This window comes from Lissotriton vulgaris, chromosome 8, assembly GCF_964263255.1.
Source record: "Lissotriton vulgaris chromosome 8, aLisVul1.2, whole genome shotgun sequence".
Lineage (NCBI taxonomy): Eukaryota > Metazoa > Chordata > Amphibia > Caudata > Salamandridae > Lissotriton > Lissotriton vulgaris.
The window spans coordinates 636773036-636785156 of NC_141696.1; the positions used below are offsets into that span (position 1 = coordinate 636773036).

Here is a 12121-nt window from a genome sequence, read left to right on the forward strand (position 1 = left end):
AAACAGTTAATCCTGACCACTTGTTTGGCCCTGAGGTGGATGCGACGCTGGAAAAGATGAAAAAAGATACGGAAACTGCCAAATCTATGGGGGCCCTCCAAAATCAGCAGTTTCGGAGTGGTTCCTTTCGCCGCTCAAATTCCAGAGGCACCTCAAGGGGTCAGGCATCGCAGTCCACACAGTATTACAAGAGTAACACCCAAACCTCGTACAACAACAAGGGTAGAGGTGGCTACAGAGGCAATAATGTCAAGGGCAGGGGACGTGGAAACAACAGCTCCAGGTCCACCACCGCCAACAAGCAGTGACGTCTTGTCACTGCCCCCCGACCATACAACACCGGTCGGGGGGAGACTCCAGCAGTTCCTGCCAGCGTGGAAATCCATCACCACGGACAGGTGGGTCAAGTCTCTTATCCAGTACGGTTACTGTCTGGAACTCACTTCCATTCCACCAAACATACCCCCAAGGAGCCGTCCTATGTCCGGCGAGCACTTGACCTTGTTGCAGCAGGAAGTTCTAGTCATGCTGCAAAAAGGGGCGATAGAGCTCGTTCCATTGCAGGAAAGGGGAACAGGGGTTTACTCCCTGTATTTTCTAATCCCCAAAAAGGACGGATCCCTCAGGCCCATCCTGGACCTCAGGCCCCTCAACTGGTACATTCTCTCGGAGCATTTCCATATGCTCACGTTACAGCAAGTGCTCCCTCTGCTTCAGCAGGGGGACTTCCTGGCTACGCTGGATCTGAAAGATGCATATTTTCATATCCCCCTGCATCCTTCCCACAGGAAGTATCTCAGATTCACGATTCAAGACCAGCATTACCAGTTCAGGGTTCTGCCGTTCGGGGTCACCACGGCGCCAAGGGTATTTACAAAGTGCCTAGCGACTGTGGCGGCGCATCTCCGTCGCCAGAACGTCCACGTCTACCCCTACTTGGACGACTGGCTCATTCAAGCAAAGACAGAACAGCAGTGCGTAGACCACGTGTCACCCACCATTCATCTCCTGCACGATCTGGGATTCTCTCTGAACTACCCAAAGTCCCATCTCCAGCCCGCCCACGTGCGACAGTATCTGGGCGCGACAATCAATACTCTGGCAGCCACGGCGCAGCCAAATTCAGTGAGAATCGCCAGTATCCAGACGCTGATCCAACGATTCAGACCTCAGCACTCGCTTCCCGCGAGGGTGTTCATGCAGTTGATAGGCATGATGGCCTCCTGCATCTCCATTGTCCCGCACGCGAGACTACATATGCGTCCGCTTCAGGAGTGCCTTGCACGTCAGTGGACTCAGGCTCATGGGCAACTGACAGACCTAGTGTTGGTGAGCGGTCGGGCATACAACTCTCTGCATTGGTGGAATCCACAAAACCTTTGCAAGGGCCGACCATTCCAAGAGCCTGTGCCGCAGATCATCCTGACGACGGACGCTTCTCTCCAGGGATGGGGAGCGCATGTACTCCACTACACAGTGCAGGGACTATGGACACTACAGCAAAGGAAGATGCACATCAATGTGTTGGAACTGATGGCAATCTTCATGGCCTTAAAGGCGTTCAAAGTACATCTGTGCAACAAGGTCGTGTTGATCCGGACGGACAACATGACAGCCATGTACTACATTCAGAAGCAGGGGGGCACACACTCTCCACAGCTGTCTCATCTGGCTCAGAGCATGTGGAAGTGGGCCATTCAGAGGAACATCTTCCTCATGGCAGAGCATCTCCCGGGCAAGGACAACCAGATGGCGGACCTGCTCAGCAGGCACAGCCACCAAATGCACGAGTGGGAGATACATCCATCAGTACTCCAACCGTACTTCCAAAAGTGGGGTCATCCAGAGATAGACCTGTTCGCCACAAAGGAGAACGCAAAATGCCAAAGCTTCGCCGCCAGGTTCCCACACCCGCAATCACAGGGCAATGCGATGTGGATGAACTGGTCAGGCAGATTTGCGTACGCTTTTCCCCCAGCACCCCTGATACCGCTGGTGGCACGCAAGCTCAGGCAGCACTCGATGACTCTCATCCTGGTTGCTCCAACGTGGGCTCGCCAACCGTGGTACACCACGTTTCTGGAACTCTCTGTGGTACCGCATCAAAGGCTTCATCTCACTCCCAGCCTTCTGACGCAGAGCCATGGCGACATTCAGCACCCAGATCCGCAACAGCTCAACCTGGCGATCTGGCTCCTGAAGTCCTAGAGTTTGGCTACCTCAATCTACCTCCCGATTGCATGAACATCATTCGGGAGGCAAGGAAGCCCACTACTAGAGCTTGTTATGCGGCTAAATGGAAGAGGTGTGTCATCTACTGTGTTAACCAGGATATTGACCCGCTAGATGCCTCCATTCAAAACATCATTTGTTACCTGTTCCACCTGTATCAATGCAATTTGGCGTACTCTTCCATCCGCATTCATCTGTCTGATATGGCAGCATACCTCCAGAATAGGCAACACCTGTCACTCTTTAAAGTCCCTGCTATCAAGGCCTTTCTGGAAGGACTCAAAAGAGTCATTCCACCAAGGACCCCACCAGCTCCGGAATGGAACCTCAATGTGGTTCTTACAAGGCTGATGGGTCCTCCCTTCGAGCCACTGCACTCTTGTGAGCTTCAGTTTCTGACTTGGAAGGTGGCGTTCTTAGTAGCAATTACATCGCTACGGAGGGTTAGCGAGTTGCAGGCGCTCACCATCCAAGAACCTTTCTTCCAAGTACATGCTAACAGGGTTGTGCTCCGCACTAACCCTAAATTCTTACCCAAGGTTGTATCTCAATTCCACATGAACCAGACAATTGAGTTGCCGGTGTTTTTCCAGAACCCAGAGACACTGGCGGAGCGGATGCTCCACACCCTTGACGTTAAGAGAGCCTTGATGTACTATGTAGACAGGACAAAAGATTTTCGCAAAACCAAGCAGCTTTTTGTTGCTTTTGCCACACACCACAAGGGAAACGCTATCTCCAAAGCTGGGATCGCTAGGTGGATCGTGAAATGCATTCAGATCTGTTATGCTAAAGCTAAGCGCACTCTCACTATCCCACCGAGGGCCCATTCCACCAGGAAGTTGGGGGCCTCTATGGCTTTCCTAGGTAACATTCCCTTGGAAGATATCTGTAGAGCAGCCACATGGTCTACCACACATACTTTCACTAAACACTACTGTGTAGACGTGCATTCCAAACAGCAGGCAGCTGTTGGGCAGGCTGTTCTCAAAACACTTTTTCAGACTGCTGCAGCTGGCACGGGCGGCCGCCGCTAATGGAGGGACTGCTATGTATTCTATGCACAGATATGAATTCAGCAGCCCACATGCCTCGAACTGCAAATGCTACTTACCAGTATGCATCTGTTCTTGGCATGTAGGGCTGCTGACATTCATATCGCCCACCCTCCTCCCCGGCGCCTGTAGCAGCTGCAGTATTCATTCATATATATATATATGCTCATAGCATGGTCATCACTCACCTACTTCACTCCATCTCTGCCAATGGCTAAAAACAATCTGGGGATGGAGGCGATGCCCATGCGCACTGTAGTCCAGGGGAGGAGCTACCTATCTCGTGATACTTCGAAGACTCTTCCAGGACAACAATGTGCAATCATCCGGACCCAACACTAGGCGGCGATCTATGCACAGATATGAATGTCAGCAGCCCTACATGCTAAGAACAGATGCATACTGGTAAGTAGCATTTGCAATATACTTCTCCAATTCTGTGTTGCCGCCTAATTTTTTCTATTAAGGGATGGGGTTCCCTGATAAAATTAACCCGCTGTAAAAAGTCCCTTATCTGCAAATATTTGAAGAATTGTGGTCTGGGGATACCATACTGTATAACCATATCTTCGAAAGATTTACAAACCCCTTCTTTAGAGTAGAAGGAACCTAAAATTCTAATACCCTGTCTCCCCCATGCTGAGGCAATATTATCCTGACAAATACCAGCTAGCAACTTCCCAGCATGCAGGGGTGTATAATAAGAGATTTTCCCAACTTTTATCAAAGTTCAAATTCGTTTCCACACTTTCTGAGCACTAATTAAAACCTTAAATCTCGTGCGCTTATAGTAGCTGCCATCCACGTCAGTAAATAGACATTGCCTAGTAATAGGGCCCATTAACATTTCAAAAATCGTAGGTGAATTAGCCATGCTACTAGCCCCTTCACCCGTAAGTATCCACCGCATTTTCAACAAAAACAAGCGTTGTAATACAAAACAAAGTCCAGGACTGCTAAACTCCCTCTCTCACGGGGTAGAGTCATAAAACGCATAGCCCATCTGGGCTTACCTGGACTCCAAATGAATTTCCCACAAATTGATTGGAGAGTTTGTAGCCTAACATTTTAGACTTCTAAGGGAATGGAGTGAAATAAATACAAATACATTTTAATGATATTGCAGCGTCCTACTATTGTAAAATTGAGCTGATCCCATCTATCCAAAGAGTTTTTAATATTTCCAATCAAAGAGTTCCAATTTACCTCCATCAGCTCATTAATATCTGACCTTATTAGTATACCCAAATATGTTACTTCTTTGATCACTCGGTCATCTCTAAACTGAGCGCTATTTGAACACAGAATGTGTGTCTTTAACACATTGAGCTTATACCCTGACCTCGCCCCAAACTCTGACGCTAGCCTCTCAATTTCGTCCATTGCGCCAGCAGGGTCCACAGTGATCACAGCTAAATCATCTGCGTATGCAAAAACAGAAAATTCATAACCATGTACCAAAAATGAAGGAATTCGAACATTGTGCAATAATCGTTCTAAAAAGGGGTTTATGTACAAAGCAAATAATAAAGGAGAGCAGGGACAACCCTGCCGTGTACCTCGGGTAATAGGAACCAAATCTGAAAGCAAGCCCATTGCAGATATCTTAGCAGTGGGCACCTCGTACAATGCCTATATAGCTGTCAGAAACTTCTGTCCAAAACCATTTCGCTACATTATCTGTCATAAGTACCCCCACTCCACTCGATCGAACGCTTTTTCTGCGTCCAGCAGTATTAATGCTAATTCCCTTTTTTCCACACTAGCCAAATCAAACAACGTAACAACTTAATTAATATGTTCCGTAGCTCCACGTTGGGGGATGAAACCATGCTGATTCACAGACACCAGGGGGGTGATGACAGAGGAAAGGCGATTAGCCAAGATTTTAGAATACATTTTGTTATCACAGTTTAATCGTGAAATAGGACGATATGACCCGACCAAATCTGGAGGTTTATCTTTTTTGCAAAAAAACGCAATAGTGGCTTCCGACCATGATTTAGGCGGTTGCCCAGCCTGCGCCTGCCGAAATACCTTCAGCATCTCATCCTTAATAAGCGGGGAAAAAAGCCTATACACCTCCACCGGTATTCTGTCAGGTCCTGCTGCTTTTCCTACCGCTAGGCATTTTACAGCCCTTTTTAATTCTATCATGGATATCGGGGTGTCAATCTGTTCTGCAAGCATCGGATCTAATTGTGCCGCCTCCTCATATACCATACCATTGTTCGCCCCATCTCCTCCTTGATGTGTATACAAAGCAGCATAAAAGTCCTGAAATATAGCAAGTATCTTTTGCGGGTCCGAATGTGTCATACCATTCTGATCTTTCATTGTCTGGGTAGCTCTCGCCGAGCCCTTCATTCTCAGGCGCAGCGCCAGTGTTCGGCCAACAGTCTCGCCAAACTCATGAAGTTGTTGTTTCGAAATAATATATTTCCTAGCATTCTCTTCACTCCAGAAGCCAAGAACCCTCGACCTACATTTGGCCACTATGTTTAATAACTCCGAAATATCCTGCATGCCTGAGATGATACCTCTCGTTAACCCACATTCCGCCCCTCTGAGTGCCTCATAAAACCCAGCCAGCTCCTCCTTTTGCTTCTTCTGTAGGTATAAACTAAAACTAAGCACTTCCCTCGAAAACAGGCTTTAAAAGAATCAAAAATTATATCAATCGGTGCAGATAACCTGTTTTTCAAAAAGAAGTCCCTAATCCAAATCCACATATGCTCCTTGAATTTATTATTCAAACACAATTTCCTATCGAATGTTAAAAAAATTATACGTCTTCCTAACCCTACTGGCCACAAGCTCTAAGACTACAGGGGCATGATCCGACGATATCCTCGGAAATACCTGAATGAATGCGCCATTTAATAAAAAAGGTGGTGCAAAAAAATGGTCCAGCCTAACTAATTTTTTATGTTGATGTGAGTAAAAGGTGAATCCCAGCTGCTGTCGCTTTATTTTGCCCCACCCGTCTACCAGCCTGTGATCCCGAGTTAAATCATAAAGTGCTTTGAAAACTTTCTACGGCTTCCTAATCAGCCTTCTGTTTTTAAGTCCCCGGTTGGTAACCTTTTCCTGAAAGGCATTATTCACACAATCCCTCTGGTCCGGATTGTAATGCCTCAGTGGTACTTGATTCAGAAAAGGGGGTGGTGATGGACAGAGTATCTGAATTAAACAGAACACTCGTACCCAGTCAACAGATCAGGGCTTGATCCATCACCGTTTTTTAGCTCACTGCACCATCCCAGCTCAGAACCTGGCTACATGCAAATTAGTCTGTCCCTGGCCCAGTGCATCATGGGAACAGGGCAGACCAAACTACCAAGCCAATTCTTTTACTGGGAAGGAAACAAGCTTCCGGGGACCGGATCTGTTGACTGGGTAGGAGTGTTCTGCTTAATTCAGATACTCTGTCCATCACCACCCCCTTTTCTGAATCTTTTTGTCCACCATAAGCGTGGAAGGGTATGCTCAGACATGAGTCCCTTTCTCACTGCACCATCAGGATTCAAGCAAGCCGGGCCGAAGACGGCTGTAATACCAGAAACCGGTCCCCGGAAGCTTGTTTCCTTTCCAGTAAAAGAATTGGCTTGGTCTGCCCTGTTACCATGATGCACTGGGCCAGTGACAGACTAATTTGCATGTAGCCAGGTTCTGAGCTGGGATGGTGCAGTGAGCTAAAAAAACGGTGATGGATCAAGCCCTGATCTGTTGACGGGGTACGAGTGTTCTGTTTAATTCAGATACTCTGTCCATCACCACCCCCTTTTCTGAATCAGTGGTACTTGAACCTTGTGTGGACTTATTTGATGTGCGCTCCCTTTGAGCCGCTTTACAACTGTCCTTTATGTCTTCTCACCTTACAGACCGCTTTCCTGGTTGCTCTGCCAGAAGAGTGAGTGAGCTCCAGGCTCTGTCTTCTTAGCCTCCGTTCCTTTCTGTTCATCCGGACAAGGTTGTTTTAAGGACCCGTCGTTCTTTCTTGCCAAAGGTTGTTACGCCCTTCCACGTCAGGCAAACCATCATTTTGCCCACCTTCTTTTCGCATCCTTCAGAAGAGGGAGAGGCTCCACCGTCTGGACCCAAAACGTGCGCTCTCGTTCCATCTGAAGCGCACACAACAGTTCCGGTTGGATGACCAGCTCCTTGTTGGCTATGTGGGTGCCAAAAAAGGTCGGGCCGTGCACAAACGGACCATTTCTCAGTGGGTCGTTCTCTGCATGAAGGCCTGTTACTCCTTGGCTAAGAAGGAGCCTCCTGTGGGGCTGCATGCCCATTCCACCCAGGCAACGGCAGCCACTACTGCCTTGGGACGGGACGTTCCCTTGCAGGCCATTTGTCAGGCAGCTACGTGGGCCTAGCTGCCCACGTTTACCAAGCATTACTGCCGTGACAGTCCAGTCCGGAGAGACGGCTTCATTCTGGTGTAATCTTGTTCGCAGACCCTCCAGTGGAGTTGGTAATGCTGGGGTATATATTGTATGGTAAGGAATCTATCACTAACGTGTCTCTTTCAGATGCACAAGTTAATACTTGTGTAACAATATATTTGTAAGAGACATTAGTTAGTGATAGATTCCTTACAGACCAGAACAACCATTTGCTTACCTTCTGTAATGCCTTTTCTGGTAGAGACTGTCAAACCACATGTTCCTCACTGATCCACCGCCTCCCCGTTCTCTGGAATGCCTCCTATAGTCCATAAGATTACAACCTGAAGCCTGAACACTGCCATAAACTGATTGTAATGGCTCTGCGTGCATAAGCTTGCAGGGCGATCAGAAAGAAACTGATGTCTGCATGCAGAGGTCGTGCACATACAGTGGCCCCAATGTCCTGCTGGGACAGGACAGACCTGACGCAGAGCTGCACTACACCACCTGTTGATGCGCAAGGGATTTTGCTGTGAAAGTCCAGGACTAAAGAGACCAGGTGTCGTGGAGACATTTAGTTGTCTGGTAGCCCCAGCTCATTGAACACCTGATCTGCTTCGGTACATGTTCAAACAAGCATTTACAATGCAATGGTCTCGGCATCATTAAAGGTAGAGCTATTGGCATTGCTCATGACATTTCTTTAAATCATAAATAAATGGCATTGTCATTTACATTGCCAATAGCTTAATCGTTAAATAAATGGCATTGTCATTTACAATGGGCAACTGCAAGACTTTGTTTGTAATGTAAGCCATGCTTTCGCAGTACTGTTGAATTTCATTATCGTCCCCTAGTGCTATTTTTCAGCCGTATATAGCGTGAGTTTTGTAGAGGTGCACCCTGCACGCTCACACACTGCTCACCCTACACACTCACACACTACTCACCCTGCGTAATGCGAAAAGACCTAGCTCTGCCCTTCGGCCTGTGTTGTAATCGTACAGTAGGTTGTGAGTAGCTGCGCTTGATTGGTTGAGGCATCCCCTCCTTGCTGCTCCCTTCACAGAGGGCCGGCTGCCTCAATGAAGCTCCCACGTGTTCAGCTGTTCTTTGTTTTAGCTCCTGTGTGTCAGTGCACCGTGTAAGCGCACAAGCATACCCTGCTCTCTCTGGAACAGGCACTCGGCACTCACCACTCTGCACTCACCACTCTGCACTCACCACTCTGCACTCACCACTCACCACTCTGCACTCACCACTCTGCACTCACCACTCTGCACTCACCACTCTGCACTCACCACTCTGCACTCACCACTCTGCACTCACCACTCTGCACTCACCACTCTGCACTCACTACTCTGCACTCACTACTCTGCACTCACTACTCTGCACTCACACTCTGAGCAGATGCATGACTGGGTGGTAGGTGTCGTTGGTTATCGTATTTGGCATCACTGGCAGTGGCCTGAAGTAGGGCAAGCAGCAGTGGCCTCCTCAGAAATATCTTGGGTACTGGCACTTATTATGGCACAAATTAAACACTGCTAACAAGTGATTTTGCTTTATAGCAACCACGTCACTGCCTCATTATTTACCGCTTTGTTTTCACTTATGTTCATGGACACATCATTGTTTTCTGCTTCCGCGCCAGTGGCGCTTTCCGTTAATGTACTTGCACGCAAACCGCAACCTGTTGCATAACTTGCAGATTTCAACAAAAAACATATTGTGCCTGACCCGGCAGACTCCCGAGCAGCCTTCGAGGCACGCACCTCTGCCGAGCCGAGGCCCAGGAGGAAAGGCTAGAGTGCACGCGCGCCCAGCATCATCCAGTCCAGACACTAAATGCACACGCTCCAAGAATGCCAAATACAGTTCCAAGGCTTCAGAGAGCAGACCGCAAAGAATGGTGCACGCGCGCCCAACATCTGGATTCAATTACGGGCCCCCTGACAGCTGGTAATTGATAATTTATAGCCTTCTGGTGCGCGTCTCCGAACAGAATATGCAGGAAGTAGAGAAACTCCACAAACTATGGCCTATTGCGTGCTGCCTTGTAAAAAGACAGCTGTGCGATGGCCAATTGCCATGCAGCTACCAATAATGATGAACAAAATTCACGCGCTTCTCTGGAATGTCTAGGTTAGCTCGGCGAACTGCCCTCTAAAGGACTCTGGCCACACCCACTTCGTGGGATGTAGGCCGAGCCCTAAAAACTGATGTATTTGAAAAAAACTGCCAGCTACCAAAATCTTATGCTACTAACGCTTTTTAAGCTCTTTTATGAATTTTGCACATAACTGTTAAAGTTTGTGTCGTACATAGCAGGCTTACCGAGGAACTGGGAGGTGTACTATCTCTGTCTTTCTGAGTCCTTTAACCCCTCTGTCTTCTTTTGTCACAGGTCACGTGAAATCTAGCATAGACCAGGATGTGTCAGCGAGCGTCTACAGGAAGTTGAAGAGCGCTGTGGACAGGTGTCTTGCTGGCAGTGGCTACTCCGAGGTGAACCTCAGCAAGCTTTTTCAGAGCCTCAGCACGGTGCATTGAGAAAGAACCATGCATCATGCACGGCGAAGGAGGCCCCCACAGCTAGAGGGTTCAGGGGCGTGACCGTGCTGCTCCCCCGAATTACAATACACGCTGCAGCTTGATTTATGAGTGTGTCACCAGGGCCAGATAGGAGTATTTTAGGTATTCATTTTAAATAGAAATGTTTTTGCTATCTCTAAAGCGTTTCTGAAATGGGATTTGGTTTCATGTTGGCGTCTCAATATTTGGTTCTGTTTCCCAACCAATTCAATAGTACATTATCCAATTAAACGTTTGTTGACCCTTAAGAACTGCACCGGTGTGCTGCTATAATTAACTCATTCCCCGTGGCAAGGTGCTGCTTGACAGTGATCCCACACCGCATCATTCGGTTTAGCGAGGCGCCGTCAGTCCCCAAGGGCCTTGTGAATTTACTTTAACCTCATAGGCTTCTCAATCCTAATATAGCACTGTATCCCAGTGACTTTTGCTTGATTTTCTTCCTACTGTAAGTTATGTACGAGTAGTGTTTCTAAATCGACTGCCCATAGCAGAAAGTTGTATTGCTAAGTGATGAGAAAGTCACGTGAACCCAGGATTCCTTTAGGAAATGATGATGTAAATGTGAAATATCTCAGACCATTCCGTCTCAGTTTCTTAATTGCAGTTTTCACTTTGAGGACCTGTGTAAAGCGCACCATGCCACCGGCATTCAGGCTTAGTTTTTCCTCTTCTAGTTTGTCGGCATGTGCTCAATGTACTTTTGCCAACTCTTAAATTGATAACAGATATGCCCTTTTGTCACAATAAACGAATATGGCTTCCCCTTGCCAAGAAATGGGGATGTTAATTACTTCAATAACCTTCATTATGGGTTAAAAGTTTTTCCAATGACAGTTGCCACCAGTATGAAAGGGTAACAAATAAGCAAGCCTTACATATGTCCTTGCAGTACAGTGTAAGAGAAACTTTGGACGATTTATGTAAGCCCTGTTATATATCATGCATGCCCTTGAGTAACTGCCATAAAGTGAAAAAAATGGTTGACCGTTTTGGAACTGTCGGTGCAGTGCAGCAATATAGTGTTAGATCTCCGGCGAATGCCACCCAAACGTGAATTATTGGACCAATGTGGAGTTGTGTTTTTAACAGTCAAATGAAAGTGTTTTAAGTCCCTCGATATACAGTTGCAGTGCCATGTCAATACCGTTTGCGTTCTCGAACCTACAGGTTAAGCTTTTTAACCCTTTATATTGTAACATATTTAAATCAGTAATTATTTGTATTTTTAGGAGTAGCTTCCCCATTTTTGATGAACCGCTTGTTTGCCAAGCCTGTATAAGCCAAACTGAATTTGTGAAAAGACTTTAAGAAAAACAAAATGTGTCCTCCTTTTGTGCTTCATCCTTTCAATAAAGATTTTTGTAGACAATTTACAGAAAGTGCGTGTTTATCTTTAAATCTTCCACTCTGGTTTTTGTTCAGTGGATAATGTTTGAGTCTGTGATCCTAGTTCAGAGTTCAGTGTCCAGGGCCGGCACTAGGCATGGGCAGTGTGGGCAGCTGCCCAGGGCCTCCCCTCAGCCCACCAGCATGGGGCCCGCACCAATCGGGTGTCCTGTTGTTTCCCTGTCAATGCAACTGAAAGACAGGTGTCTCCTTGCAATTTGGATCCGTGGGAGGGGCACTCCCCTGGCCTCTCAGAGATGGTGTCTGGAGGCCTAGGGAAAGGAGACGTTTCCTCTTGTCCCAATTGCAAGGAGACCCATTCAGAGACACTGCGGGACGCCCATTGTCCAGCATTTTAGCGCCCCCACAGTTTTAACTTTTAGCCCACAAGCAATTCTTACAGCTATCGGGCTAAACGTGTGAGAATTGCTTGTGGGCTAAAAGTTAAAACTGTGGCGG

The 12121-nt window shown here is 47.4% G+C and overlaps 1 protein-coding gene across 1 annotated transcript in view; it reads left to right on the plus strand.

Annotated features, from left to right (window-relative positions):
• Positions 1-11655, plus strand: part of POLA1 (DNA polymerase alpha 1, catalytic subunit) — a 2033948-nt gene extending 2022293 nt beyond the window's left edge. Inside the window, exon 37 of the mRNA XM_086934515.1 lies at positions 10086-11655. Within this exon, the coding sequence (XP_086790641.1) occupies positions 10086-10231 (146 nt within the window). The 3' untranslated portion in view covers positions 10232-11655. The remainder of the gene's footprint in view (positions 1-10085) is intronic.
• The last annotated feature ends 466 nt before the right edge of the window (positions 11656-12121 follow it).